The 15490-nt window shown below is 41.4% G+C and overlaps 2 protein-coding genes across 2 annotated transcripts in view; both read left to right on the forward strand.

Annotated features, from left to right (window-relative positions):
• loxa (lysyl oxidase a) overlaps nucleotides 1-15490 on the forward strand; it is a 34730-nt gene that overhangs the window by 11481 nt on the left and 7759 nt on the right. The gene's annotated exons all lie outside the window — the stretch shown is intronic.
• Nucleotides 1452-7817, forward strand: mpx (myeloid-specific peroxidase). The gene is made up of 16 exons (XM_084339744.1): nucleotides 1452-2509; nucleotides 2685-2750; nucleotides 2892-2979; nucleotides 3138-3313; nucleotides 3543-3675; nucleotides 4167-4293; nucleotides 4391-4597; nucleotides 4687-5050; nucleotides 5216-5376; nucleotides 5479-5737; nucleotides 5821-5991; nucleotides 6078-6315; nucleotides 6586-6797; nucleotides 6945-6976; nucleotides 7214-7270; nucleotides 7699-7817. Exons 2-16 carry the CDS (start codon nucleotides 2687-2689, stop codon nucleotides 7705-7707), a joined length of 2298 nt encoding a protein of 765 aa, XP_084195870.1. The 5' UTR covers nucleotides 1452-2509; nucleotides 2685-2686; the 3' UTR covers nucleotides 7708-7817.

Below are 15490 nucleotides of genomic sequence, written 5' to 3' on the forward strand. Positions count from 1 at the left end.
TTTCCTGCATGTTGGAAACATCTTTTAGCGTAAGTCTGACGCCTTGACTTTATTGTCTCCAGTACCAGGCACACCTCTTCCTTATTGTGAATGTAGCAAAGGTTAAGTCTGTATTGTATAACATTGTAAACTATGTTATTGTTATTAGAAATGGCGTAAATGACTCATGCAGAGTCCAAAACAGCTCTACTTCCTGGACATTGGGGAATTTCACCAATCACAGAAGGAACTGTGAGGCATTGTTGAAGCCAGCAAAACCCTTCAATTTAGGTCTGTTATTACGTATGAAGTTCTCGTTCTTATGACTTTGCAGAATCATTGCTTGGTTGTTAAAGCAGTTTCCCAACGGCACACTCCTGTCAAACACAATTGACAGTTCACTTACAAAAGCAATGGAGAAATATGACTTCTTGCTAAACCCCGAGGTTGACAAACAATGTTTCAGCCGTTCCTTCAAAGAGGAAACTGGACTAGTGCAACTTTCCTGTTTATGTTGCAAACAGTGATTTTCTGACAGATAGGTATACCCACACTTTAACAAGTAGACCTGTCATTACAATTGATGACAGAAAAGTGATTCAAAATATAATTTCTTCTGCATGAAGACCATTTGTTCATTTCAGATTTTCGTGACACAACATACTAATGTCCAAGAACTTTGTCAAAAAAATGTTTTTACCTTGATTAAACTAAATGATGTATCCTTTAAAACAAGTACAACCTATTTCTCATCTTTTCAACAATGTCTACTGTAGTGAATGAAGCCATGCTAGTTAACATTTTTCTGTAAAAAAAAAAACTCGGAAAGAGGGAGTGTATGTGTGCACGTCCTGCCACATTCGGGTCCAGGTACAGGACATCAACACCAGACGTCTAAAGAGGTTGAAATTTGCATGTTTGCCTGTAGGAGACTTTATAGGTCAAAACACTCCGACAAAACCAGGAAGCTAGCAAAATAACTTTCTGTAGACAATTTTCACACTTCCCTTGGTTGAAAAGATGGAGAATTGATTTTTGTTGTTGATTTAGTCAGTGGGATGGGTGATCAGGAATCTCTCACCTCCTGATTCACAAGAGAAGTAGGAGTCATCATTATTAAATCCAGTGCTATACACTACGCTTTTACACCAAAATTAGCGTGTATATGCAGGTTACATGCAGGCTTTTCTGTGTTTTGTCATCATCATGAATGAGACACACAAAGAAATGAAAAAGAAAAGAAAAACAGGGAACAGGATAAAGCAGCAGATTGGACTACATCCAGAAGGCAGTGTATTGCTTTAAAAAGCAATACAATTCTGAATCAGATATATTGTTTTTTGCTGGAGGCAACAGAAGTTGTGAAGGAGTGAGACATCTTGCATCCTCTCTGTTGAGAACTGCACGTGTGCAATACTAATGAGATTCTTAAACATATTATTTTTATCAATAACAATCAGTCAGGCCTTTCACAGGCTGATGGCATTTTCTCAAACCTTTGTTTCCTTGTTTTGTTAACGGTGACAATTTTGCGTGACAACTATGACAGCCATTGTTTATGCAGCAGTCATTGGTCTCCCCGCCCAAGCACACACGTACACTCTCAAGGTAAACTTATGGTTGACCGTATGTCTGTCTTTCCTTTTCCTCATTGCACAACCATGTCTCACACATACAACCTATTACTTATTTACCTACATTGCGACCAACACCTTTAGTTAATACAACACTGATTTGAACTCGTAACCTCAATCGACCATATTTTTGTAATGTGTAGATCACTTCCTCTTTTCACAAACTTACTTAAGTTAATCAGTTTCTGTGTGGCAACACTGAAGACCATAAGCCGCAACATTGGTAAATAAGTGAAAAAAGGAGATCACGAACACTGACTCAAATCATTTCATCGCTCTGCTGTCAGTTATCATTATACGGATAAAATGCCCAAAACATTCTAACAAAAATCGTAGGTAAAAACAATTTTTCCAGCAAGAAAATACTGGATTTACTTATGTCAGTTACAGTAATGTCAAGAAAAAAGGACATTGTGTATATTTTGACACAGTAATCTTGCTTTCAAGAAGTATGTCAAAAGGTAGACAAAATTATTATTTTTTAAAACATCTACATTAAAATTATGACAACGAATATGGAAATTGTTTATTCAAATTGCTTGATAATAAAATACTAAAAGAGCCAACTACAAATGCTGATAATGCTACCATTCATACCATCATCATTACGGTGGCCAGCAGCACTTGTTAGGCTGCATATTATTAGCCTATGGTTTTGCAAATAAGAACATAAATTCACTTGACCAGAAACAATAACTGATAAAAATGGAGGATTTCCTTGAGCGCCGATAGAAGGAAGAAGGAACTGTTCTTTTACTGTAGCCTCATCTGGACAACCCCGGGGGCGAGGCCTCAGCGGACTGAATATAAGGAGGGACCCGATGTCTGACACAACATCACTATCTCAAGATCTCCAAGAGCATCTGAAATCTTCACAGCTACCTTCACTGACACAGGTAACAGCATTGTTTTTTTCCTTTTTATCTTAAATGCTTAGATATTTTTTGTTACAGAGTGCTTGAAAATATTTTTTCTGAATGCCTTTTGACAACAATATATATGTATATTAATATATATAACAACAATACAATGAATTTTGTTTTTAAACTGATTTTTATCTATTTATTTTAGAGATGATTCTCTCTGTCCTTCTTATGCTGGGCATCAGCTTGGTGCCCGCTCACTCCACACCAGCAGGTAGGCTACAGCCTTCACACTGCGGGCACTATTCTTTTTTTCTAATTCCCTTTTACACCTGAATTTCCCTGTGTTACATCACTGGTGAAGTTTAAAATCATTTAGATGAACAGTTTGAATGAGTGTGTTGTTTCTTTGCAGGAGAATATTTGGGCAGTCCTCTCCTTCAAACCTGTTTTGAAGAGGCAAAGAAACTTGTGGATGATGCGTACAAATACTCCAGAGAAGAGTGAGTTCATCTTTTGAGTTATTTTATAATATGATAGATTATATTTCAAATTCACTGAGAATAATGTTCGCGAAAGCCATTCATTATAATAACCACAGAACCTCCACAAAAAGACGACAATTTGGACTTAAATATTTAACAGTCTTTTTCTCCTCCAGGAGTCTGAGACGAGTCCGCAAGGATGTGGTGAGTCCTCATGATGCTCTCCGTCTATTGAAGCAGCCTCGGGCTGACACTCGCTCAGCTGTAAGATCTGCAGACTACATGGCACAAACCCTCCGTCTGCTGCATGAAAGGGTGCATCGCGTGCACAAACGCTCACTCAACGCAACAGGTCAGACATGCAGTGCCTAAACAAAGACAACAGATACACACACACAAAGCTCACATTGTTTTTTGTGACAACTCTTCCTGGTCCTGGATGAGGGTCTAAGGTTTACTGTTGCGTAATGTGGGCATAGTGGAGCGCTTCAAGGCTGTAATTAACAACTAGACATGTACAGTTAACAGACATGCACAAACATTGTGACTCAGATGTGTCGTGTGTCTTTTACATTTTTCAGATTTGCTCTCTGTAGAGGACCTGAGAAGGCTTTCAAGCATAAGTGGATGTTCAGCTCGAGTCAGTCTCCCACAGTGCCGCACCACACCGAACCTTAACAGATATCGCACCATCACCAGCGTCTGCAACAACTTGTGAGAGAAACATTTAAGCTTCATATAAAACTGTTTTAATGTTTTTCCATTTAATGGAAGTTTAGTTTTTATCTGTATTTCACATTTTCTGTCTGTGTAACACCATCTTGGACATAAAAAGATACACTTTTACATTTAATATATTCAAATTGCCTCAAATTATAATGCCTTTCTAAAAAAAAACACCTAATTAACAGGGGCACTTTTTAACAGTCTAAGTTTTAAACAGTTTAAGTGTCTTCGTTATCATTATTTGGTTTCCCATTTATACTTCTTGCTTTTCAGAATAAGTGTCCAACGTGTGTAAGAGAAAAAGCAATCGTATGGTTTCTTTCCAAAAAAACAATCTGTGTTTAAGGGAAACCGGGTGTGAGAGACTGAGTGGTGCTTATGCTTGTGAAATACACCTAAACACGGCAGAAGATGTGTACACTTCCCTCGTATTTCTCAAGCAGCATTACCAAACATGCACGTCTCTTATGTGCTTTTAGAAATAACCCTCGCCTTGGAGCTGCCAACACTCCCTTTGCCCGCTGGCTGCCTGCCGAATACGACGACGGCATCTCTGAACCAAAAGGCTTCAGAAACCAGACATTCAACAACTTCTTGCTCCCACTGGTACCTTGGATCTTTAAATCTCAGAAACTCACTTCAATTAATCTTCATAAATGCTGATTTAAAATGAGACAATTGCACAATTCTTTTCCATTTTCAGGTGCGACAGGTATCCAACAACATTCTAAGCACAAGGGACGCAGACGTGGTTAACGACAGAGAGTTCACTCACATGGTAACCTTGTTCGGGCAGTGGAACGACCACGATCTCACTTTCACGCCCTTCTCTCCCAGCATCCGCTCCTTCAGCAACGGGCTGGACTGTGATGAGAGCTGTGAGAACACTGAGCCATGCATCCCCATCCCGGTCAGTGTCAACGCTCAAAACCAAACAAGATAATGTTTCCACTAAAATATTCTCGCCATAACCTCTGGACTCTCTTTTCCTACAAACAGATTCCTCCTGGCGACCCCCGCTTGCCCACAGGCCCAGAAAGCTGCATCCCTGCTTTCAGATCCGCCCCTGTTTGCGGAACAGGATTCTCGGCCTACAATTTCGGCGGTGAAGCCAACAAGAGAGAGCAGATCAATGCCCTGACAGCCTACCTGGATCTCAGCCAGGTGTACGGCTCTGAGGATAAGCTTGCCCAGAATCTTCGCGACCTCACAAATGATTTCGGCCTATTGCGCGTCAATACAGAGTTTAGAGACAACGGACGTGAACTGCTGCCCTTCAGCTCGATGGAGGAGAACATGTGCGCCACCCGCAGAAGAGTCACCAACGACACCAATGCCAGGGAGGTTCCCTGTTTCATTGCAGGTTAGTCATCTTGCGAGTTCATTGTAACTAATGACAAATGATCTTCTTATTAGTCTTACTGCTAATCTATAAAGCATTTCACAAATAATTCATTAGCACATTTTTATAACTCATAAACTCCATCAGCAACATCAGCTCTTTGATGTGTACATTTCTGTCCATTAGGTGATGTCCGCGTGGATGAGAACATTGCTCTGACGTCACTTCACACAATGTTTATGCGTGAGCATAACCGCCTGGCACGTCAACTGAAGAGAATTAACCCACAGTGGGACGGTGAGACCCTTTACCAAGAGGCCCGCAAGATCATGGGTGCATACACACAGGTAACTACACCTGAGAGCCAGTCAGTGTTCATCGTTTTATAGTTGCATTTGTCATGCAGTCCACTGTCTTTTACACAAAATAAATTTCTCTGTCTCTCTCAGGTGTTTGTGTTCAGGGACTATCTGCCGCACATTGTGGGTGACGATGCCACACGCAGATATCTCCGCCGTTACCCCGGCTACAATCCCAACGTGGACGCCAGCATCTCCAATGTCTTCGCTACAGCAGCTTATCGCTTTGCCCACTTGGCCATCCAGCCAAATTTGGCCCGTCTGGATGCAAACTACAGGGAGCACCCTCAGTTCCCTAGCGTCCCCTTGTTCAAGGCCTTCTTCACTCCCTGGAGAGTCATCTTCGAGGGTGAGCAGAACGGAGAGAAGTGTCACAACTTATCAGCCACTCTGTCGTAAACTATCAGCCTAATTTGTATCTTACCTCTCCAGGTGGCATTGACCCTCTGCTGCGCGGTTTGGTCGGACGTCCTGCTAAACTGAACGTTCAGGATCACATGATGGTGGATGCGCTGAGGGAAAGGTTGTTCAAATTTGTGGAGCATCTGGCTTTGGACCTGGGCTCCCTTAACATGCAGAGAGGACGTGATCACGGATTGCCTGGTACTTTTGACTTCTCCCTCTAATGTTTAATCTATTCATTGATGGTCTTCGTCCCCTCTTTGTTCACTTGTTGTTTACTTCTCTAGGCTACAATGCTTGGCGCAAGTTCTGTGGCCTGTCTCAGCCCAGGAACCAGGCAGAGCTCGGTCGTGTCCTGAACAATAACGACCTGGCCCGCAGGCTGCTGGAGCTCTATGGCACCCCCGACAACATCGACATCTGGCTGGGAGGCGTGGCAGAGCCGTTGGTCCGGGGCGGTCGTGTGGGGCCTCTGTTTGCCTGCCTCATTGCAACACAGTTCCAGAAGATCCGCCAGGGTGACAGGTCAGTATGTAGTTGGATGTATTTAAAATGTAGCCGTAGGATTCTGGAGACATATGGCAAAGAGGTGAAGTCTGTGTTGTAGTAGCCAGAAGCTTTGGTAGTATTTTTCTAGCATCAGTTTACACCTTGAGAATGAGATGATTGTGACTGCATTATTTAAAATAATAATTTACCTCAAATGTCAGCTGCACGATCAAGAAAACAAATTAATTTCAAATAGTCTCTGTTGACTCTAATCTGCTTCCCTTCTTCTCTCTTTGCAATGATCAGGCTGTGGTACCAGAGGCCGGGCGTCTTCACCTCGAGGCAGAGAGCCGCTCTGTCCTCTGCCACCCTGTCCAGGATCATCTGTGACAACACCGGCGTCACATCAATCCCCACTGATGCTTTCAACGTCGTCTCAAACAGGAACCGACTCGTCCGCTGCTCCAGACTCAGAAGCTTGAACCTGTCGGCCTGGAGGGAGAGCCTCTCCTGCTCAGGTGAAACTCTACTAGACCAAACTTTTTGACCTTGGGAGGGGTTGGGGTTGGGGCATTTTTCATTCTGTGTTTAACCTGGTGTGTGTATTTTCTTCTCTAATCACTTGTTTGGAAATGGTACTTTATATGTGGTGTTTGATCTTGCAGGGCCAGGCTGTAATGCTGTCAATGGACAAGAGGTCGGTTTTAAGCACTAACAAGTGACAATAACATTTTAATGGCACAAAGAAGCTAAACCTTCTAAAAAAAAAAGTGCATTTTCAAATCATTTAACACCTGTTGGTCTTAACTTTTTGGTGAAGGGAGTCTCCACTCTAAGAGAAACCATTCATGGTCTACTAATTCAAACACATTCAAAATATTCCTAAAACTATCAGGCTAAATTAGTTTAACTTTGACATCTTCTTCACATACAGGATATGGATGCGGATTTGCTGGACCCCGAGGACCAAGGAGGCTTCGAGGACAACGAGGTACTGTATTGAGATATGATATACACAGTCCGTTCAGCATTTGTATATTGTTTATAGTGCTAAATTGGGATGGAACATTAAAATATGTTTGTGCGGATCGGGATAAAAACCACAGTTGATTGTGGTGAATCGAGATAATCGTGAATATATTCACATGAATGATTTGAAAAAGCTGTCGATCTCGCTTACATACAGTAATATATTGGTTTCTTGATTTACTGTTTTTTGGATTGCCTAAGCTTGTCACCATTACTGAGGTGATGGCTACACATTGTATCCCCCACAAAAATAAAATCGGATGTGTGATAATATTACAGGTTCCAAACTAAAAAACTATTTTATTTGTGCAGGATGACATGATGATTTATGATGATTTTAAATTTTTTTTACAGCATTTTGTAGAAATCTATACTTTTGTTTGTCTGCAGGTCGAGTAGGACCCCCTGGCCCACCTGGACTGCACGCACTCAGCCCCAACTCCTCACATTCACAATCTGCCTTTTCTGTCCGCTTGGGCTCGCAAAACCCATCCTCAGAGAAAATCCTCCATTTCCGTCAGGTCATCTACAACGCACAGAACCATTACAGCACTGAGACAGGCGTGTTTACGTGCACCATCCCCGGTGTCTATCAGTTCAGCTACCTGTGCTCGTCCGTCGTCAGTGGAGGAAGTGTGGACCTGTGGCTTAACGGCAAGTCAATGCTGCAAAGTTTCAAGGTTTATCAGGGAGGTCGCCACATGTCATCAGGAGACATGGTGCTCAGGCTGAACACGGGGGACAGAGTGTGGCTGCAGGCCTCCAACGGGTCCAGTGGCATGAGCACCAAGAGCTTCTTCTCAGGACACATGCTGTACGATGTGTGACACAAACACTGCACCGCCACCTCTAATACACCAGCGGTCTGTCTGCTTTAGGATCTCTCTGCACTTATCTTCACTTTTCATTAATCAAGTCATATCAAATATCTATTATTGATAATTATTTTTTTCTTTTGGGCCTATGGACTAGACTGGGGCACAACATACAACTGTACGTACATTATAATACATTATACATAACCGTATACATTTATCTGAAATATTTTCAATAGTTTAAACAAGCAGCCTTATGAACATGAAATTGCACCATGTTTATGAACCTCTGTTACAGCATGCACTCTATTGGGGAAAAGAATGTAGTAGTTAGTTTTGATGGTTGTATTTACGAGTATTATTATGTTTAATGCACTGATGAAATTGAAGCATACCTTGAAAATGCTGCATGTTGTGCTTGTGTCTGCGAGGCTTGTTTCAACTGTAACTTTCTTGTTTTCTGTTGTATTTTGCATTCAATAAACTGAGCCACAGCAAGCATTGTGTTCATGTGTTCTGATTTATCTGAATCACAAAAAGAGAAGAATCCCCAAAATGTGTTTTTTTCAGTTAAATTGGTCTTATTTAGTGCCTGAAGGCAACATGAAACGCACAGGTGAAAGGTATAGAGAGGAACACCTGCTGATGGGAGTCGCCACTGAGTTTGGCAATAATCATGCAGGTCAGACACTGTTTAGATTTATCATTTTACCAAATAGAGCAAGCTTCGACACTTGCGTCACAGAATACCTTTGTATTTTAATGTACTGAGTGCATCCTGAAGATGGAGCCATTGTTCTTTTTTGTATTGACAAATGATTCATGCAGTGACTGAACCAGCTTAATCTGAAAACAATAATATTCCCATCAAAGTCACAGTTGTCCTCTTTTATCTCTTTTGATTAAAGCGTCCTTTTTCTAAACAAAACAAAGTTAAGAATTTATAACTACAACCAGAGACAAAGACTTAAAATATAATATAAAATACATGAAGCTACTATGAGGAACTTTACATTTTTGTTGATTCTGGCGGCCCCCTTTGGACAAAAGTTGACAATGGTGAAACAAAGTAAACTTTGTTTTAGAGTTGTACCAACAGACGACAGAGCAGCTGCTTTCCTCAGGCTGTGAAACTCAACTCATCCTCAGCACTCAGTTTTAATCTTATGACTAATTCTACCTTAATAATTCAGAATCTGACCTGCTGACGGGCATTAAGAATAACAATAATAACTATACAGAAATAGCCAATCTTCTTGCTAATGTTCTTGCTTGTGTATGTAGATCGTATAGCCAACAGTATTAAATTGAGACTGTTTCATAACCAGTTAAAAGTATATATCATTCATAAGATATAGGGCAATGGGTTTACTTTCTAACAAACTGCTGCCTTCACCATTTTAACCATATTATAGTTATTTAGTGTGTCTGGAGGCTGGAACAAACCCATCATGAACTGAGTATGGGGGAAGAATGGACAAACTAACACACTGACATTTGCGTCTGTGGTTAGCTTAATGTATATTCTCCAGCCCACCTGGGCTGCATGTGTTCATGCTGCGACAGGCACGCAGACGAAACGGTGGTGAAATGTACATTTCAGATTCAGGGCAACCTTTTTTGCTGTGAGGTTACAGTATTAACTAGGGACCAATTTGCAATGTGATCACACCAGCGCCGACACCAGTCAACATGTTTGTGTTCTTCATGGCCATCTTCGAAGTTGGCCTTCATTTTGATCTCAACTACACACCTGTGAAGTTTCATGACTGTATCTTGCACAGAAATATAAATACCTTGCAAAGTACTCAGGACTGCCTCTGTGTGAGTTGTGTGCTGTGTTAGGACCATATTTTGTCCTGATGACACACAAACAGAAACATTTCCAGCCGACGCTGCTGGTAAGCAGTGAGTTTGTGATTCAAAGGTCGAGCGTGTAGGATTTAGAGGGATATATATTGTCAGAAAGAGAATATAATATTCATAATTATGCTCTCATGTGTATAATCACCTGAAAGTAAGAGGAGTGCTGAGTAAGTAGACATAATGTGTTATTAAGTGAGCATTAGAGGTGCTGGTAGGTGGATTTTTTACTTTCTGACAGAGCCAGGCTGGTTGTTTCCTTAAGGTGGGAGGCTTTGTCCTCTGCTGGCTGTGGATCCATGTTTAATGGACACACGTGAAGGTGGTTTTTGAGACAATAAGCATATTTCCCGAAATGTGAAACTATTCCTTTAAATGGTGATAATTTCCCAGTGTGTTCACAGCCTGAAATCAGTTACAGCAGGTTTAAATTGGACTGAAAATCACATGGGAAAATATAATTTTAAGGCTTCCACCAAACAACACTGACCCTTAGTGTGATTTATGTTATCCCCCCCCAGCTTATTCTGTTATTGTCTTGGCAAATAAAGACACATACAAATCGCTGCTGAAAGAAATTATTACAACATTAAAGATAAATAAATCTCTTTATCACTGAATTAACGGTGATGTCTCCCTGTATCTCTGCGGCTGTGGGATGAGTAGACATCCTGGGAGTGAAAAGAAGGAGAACATCTGCACGACTCATCTCCCGATGTAAAGTTTGCTGGGTTGTGTCTTGATAAAGTGCTCCTCCTCCTGGTTGACTCTATAGTGCATGTGCAGAGTGCCACGTAGTCCACCAGACTGTGCGTGTGTGTGGTGACTCTGTGTGTGTGTGTGTGTGTGTGTGTGTGTGTCCCTATGTGTGTGTGGTGCAAGCTCTAACTCGGCTCTCCAAGAGTAATGGAAACCCAGTATTTATGAAAGAGGAGAAAATATTTGAATTGTCTGTTTCTGTCGTCGAGCGTTGAGCTGAGCTGAACCTGACCTTATTTGAAGAGGCTGCTGTTTGCAACTGGGTGGAGGGGAAAGCTACGACTAGAAGATTAGCAGACGCAGGGATGTGTTATGGGATAGAAGTTGTGGGGTTTAAGTATAGAGGCATGTGATATAAGAGTTTTGGGAGTAGATTAGAGGAAGTAGGCCTTGCCGTGACTGTTTTGAGAGGTGTGTGTGGTCCTGTGATGATGAGATCATAGTGAGGACATGAGAGTGAATACTTAAATGCAAATGGGCAAAAAATGAAACCTTTCTAATCTTGTCAACCTATAACTCCCGAAGCTGGATCTTCGGCAGGTTTTTAAGGATTTTTTTGAGAAAACAAAACCACCAAAGTTGCAGCAACATTCTCATGAAGGCATATTCAATGAAATATCTATCTGCCCTGGCTGCTGTAAACGCTTAAATGTAGGTCTCACGTCTCCAGCAAATTGCCAAATGTCCACCAGATGTTGATTCACTGATGGCACTCAATAATTGGTGTTGGTTTTACGGTAAATTAAGCATCATGAAAGGATGGAGACCTCTTTTTTTTCCCCTCTTTACTCAGTGACGAGTCTCGTGCAGGAATTGTTTTTTGCTCCTTATTCTGCAACTCAGATGCTGATTTATTCAAATTCTTCTAGCTCAATTGAGTGCCCAAAAAAAAAAAAATCAGGAACGGGGGTGAATTCCAGCAACGTGGACAAAAGAACTCGGCTAATTCCTTGCAGATGTGTCTGCGATCTGTGTGAGGGGAACACTGTGCTGCCCTCGCTGGAGAGAAAAAGTACTCTGCACCCGGGAGAAAGTTCAATGAATTACGAGCAAAAAAACATCAGTGACCCAGTACAGCTGGTTCTGACTGCCTGTCTGGTTTTCCAGAGAAGAGAGAAGAGGCAATACAGGAACACATAGTTTTCACTCTCTAGAGGAACCGTTGGTATGCAGAATCACAAGAGTGTGTGTTAGTCATCCCCGAAACACAAACGCAATCATCAAGAAGTGCATCAGCTGTTTTATGCTGGAAACAAAATCCATTGTGCTACAGGGCATCTCTGAAGACAAAACAGGAAACAAAGGAACAGCCTGATTCAGTGCTGATGCTGTGATTCAGTTTGGAAATTTTTTTGTCTGAGTTGAAAAATCTTTTATTCACTTCTTTTCACTTTATAGTGCCCAAAAACTGATTATTCCCGAAAAATACATCACACATTAGTGAACATCTGGCATCCTCACCCCGTGTCTGTGTCGAGCATTTCCCACTTATCTTTACCTCATGAACAACTCATACAAGTCTGCAGGGAGGCTTCGTTTCCAGGAGCTCATATAACTCCACTTGGCTCTGATTCGCCCTCACGGCTTACACAAGCTGAAATGAAACCTCACGTGACTGCGAGATGATGTGTGCCCTCTGCCATCCAAAAACAATACAACTGGTTTAACTGCAATTTACAGCATGACTTAATCAGTGTGCTCTACCATTAAATACAACCCATTCTCAGACTTAAAAGTATTTTTAGTCTGCTCAGGGCTCTTGATCTCTTTTCTCAGCTACTGTTAGGACCGAAGGGATTTTCACTTGGATCATAAATGTTGGTGTTAATTTATAAATCACCATCACACTGTGGTTTTACCACACTGCAGTCGTGTGTTGGACAGGCTGTCCTCATCAGAAAAACTACTATATAGGTCGATTATGAAAGCAGCTGATTACAACACATATAGAGAGATGAAGTCCCTCCCCTTTCAGTTTGCCGCATGGGACCTTACTTTGGAAAATAAGTGGAGTCAGTGGAGGGAGACAAATACATTCTTAATCCCGATTGAATTGTGCCATGAATTGCACATGATGATGTTTATCAGTTTAAAAGATAATTTTGCCAGTCAAGAAAATCGCAGTTTGTCATAAAGACACTAAAATACAGTTTAGTCTTGTGCAGACTGCTCAGTGAACTACATCGTCTCGGTCAATATACATCACCAACACCGACATGGCCGCTACCCGGGCACAGAAATGCTTAATAAAGGTAAAAATCACAATAAATCTGACCATATTGACAACCGCAGTTCTGTGAAAGGAGAGTTAGCTGGCTAATGTAAGGGACCGGCTCTACAAGGTCAACTATGGGTGTGGTTGAGTGACGTCACTTACATCATATGTGTAAGTAATTGCAAAATACAAACAGTATCAAGTGGTCCACTGGAAGGGGCGTGACATTGCCGCTCTATTTAGTGGCCATAATAACTATTACAGAAACAAAGGACGAAGTCAGGCGACGTAGTATAAAGAGTGGTAAGTCAGCACAGGGTCAAACAAGCACAGGACCGTTGTTTGTGTCCAGTGTGAAAGTAAAAGTCAATGGTGAATTTGTTTAACCTATTAATGTAGTTAAGTTACGTTACATAAGTGAAAAGACCTCATAACTGAGGTTACAGAAGTAACGAAGTTACTGAAACCCAAACCACGATGTTTTCCTGAAACTAAACAAACTACGACTGCACAATATGTAAAGCTTGATTGCAGTGCGTTTCACTTCTAAGCTTGAATAAGTCATATTTCAGTATTGTTTTACACTTTTTCTATCGTATTGTGTAAGACTATCAAACAGCTTTGTTAGCTAGAAAGTGGCCGAATGCTACCGTTAGCTGTTGTTTAACGGGTTATCAAATATGTTGTCTTACCTGGAGATACAGCCCAATGTACCTCTGGATTTTCACTAACTGTTGTCTGTTCAGTTAATGATCAATTGGGAAGCGGTGAAATGGTAACGATTTGTCAGATTCCCCACATTTATACGATTTGCAACATGGGACAAAGCAGTACGACATTAAGCTTCCCACCCTGGGCGTGATGTCGGAGGAAAATGGCCGCTGTGTGATATAGTCCATTGCTTTACGTGAGAGAGGCAGGCTTGTGACCAGACGGTCGCCTGTTGAGTCGTAGACAATGTTGCCAGATCTGGTGGAAGAAACAAGAAGTGACCTGGCTTTAAAATAAACAAACAAACAAACAAACAGATGGTTTAACCTAATGTGAGAAAGAGAGAGGCCACTTGATCAGCTTTTAAGAATTAATTTTAAAAAATACTGGAAATTATTTTCTCTTTAACTCTAAGGAACTTGAAGAAATCAACTGGCCAACAAAAAAAAAAAATAATAATTTGCACATAATAAACGGACCGCGTGAAGATTGTTGGGGTTACAGTGATATATCACTTTTAACAGTAACAAAGTAATACGACCCAATACTAGGGATTTTAATATTATCATTACACTTCCCTTATCAAGTTGGCTAATAACTGGATTGTTGAAGAAGATCTGAACGATGTGTAGTGTCTTCCTCCAAGTCTTTGTTGTATTTATCTCCGTACTTCACCTGCTTCGTCCCTGGCATTGTAAGCCAACTACCTAAAAAACTCCAATAATGGCGTTATTTTTCTTTGAAATGTCACTCGTGTCTGTGTCGTGTATGGGGCAGTGGAGGGATGGTGGGAACGGGGTTGTCGATGCATCAGGACAGGCATTTTCGCTTTATTAGACAGGACAGACAGGAGACATGGGCACGACCCCAAAGAACCACAACCCGCAACTACCAATATTTGTATGCGACTTTACTGAAAAACAAGCCCAGGGTTGCTTATAATAAGCGGACTTGGCAACCCTAGTCGTAGAACTGACAGAGCTGTTAGATTTAATCAGCAAAAAGTAAAGAAACAGAGCTCATTAAAACCATCGGGGTGCCCTGAGCAAGGCCCATTAACCCCGTGGCTGGTCAGAATATTGTTATACAGGTGTAGATGTGTGAGTGTAAACAAGACTGACCTGGAAGAGAAACTACTGGTCTGGATAAATAAAGGACTGCTTAAAAAAGCACAACACAAATTACTCGTATTACATCCTTTTTTTCATGTTTCTAGTCAATGACACAGCAATTCTAGTGATTGTAGACGCTCGCTCATTCACATGCTGTGCAAAACATCACAATCGGAAGTTTTAAGATAACAACTTAGAGTTTGTAAGGCAAGACCGCCATCCTCCTCTTCCTAAACAACTCCACTGGTAAGAAAATGGCATGCGGCACTGTCATATAAATGCAGCCACGTACCATTTGAAGCAGATAATTTGTTGCCTGTGGACAACTTGGTTTTTAAAGATACATAAGAGCTCATAATTGCTTGTCCAAATGTGTTGCTTTCAAGCCAATAGCTCTCCTAAAGCTTTGTGATTTAGAAACTGTTCTGACCGCTTGCTGTGGTTTCGCAGCAGCTGTCCTGCGGTCAGTTGTGTAGATGCGAGATAGAATTTCCTGCTTTTGCTCCGCAGAAAAAAAAAATGAAGACCTTACATTACGTTTCCCAAGCTATGCATTATACCTCTGGTGTTAACAGCAGGGCAATGATTTGACTGAGCTGCAGCAAATGACTTATCAGCAGAGGAGCGTGGGGGTCACCAGTCTGCCACCAGACAGGGTAACGCATCTATCCTACAAGTGTCACCACAGCCTCATCGTGTTTATTGCT

Source organism: Pagrus pagrus (genome assembly GCF_965226575.1).
Source record: "Pagrus pagrus genome assembly, chromosome: 19".
Lineage (NCBI taxonomy): Eukaryota > Metazoa > Chordata > Actinopteri > Spariformes > Sparidae > Pagrus > Pagrus pagrus.

What these genes read in the sequence shown, in the direction of transcription:
- mpx (XM_084339744.1), top strand. Translation starts at nt 2,687, where the DNA reads ATGATTCTCTCTGTCCTTCTTATGCTGGGCATCAGCTTGGTGCCCGCT. An exon ending in CGCTCACTCCACACCAGCAG is followed by an intron (nt 2,751 to 2,891) that starts GTAGGCTACAGC and finishes GTTTCTTTGCAG; the next exon opens with GAGAATATTTGGGCAGTCCT. An exon ending in GGAGAGCCTCTCCTGCTCAG is followed by an intron (nt 6,798 to 6,944) that starts GTGAAACTCTAC and finishes TTGATCTTGCAG; the next exon opens with GGCCAGGCTGTAATGCTGTC.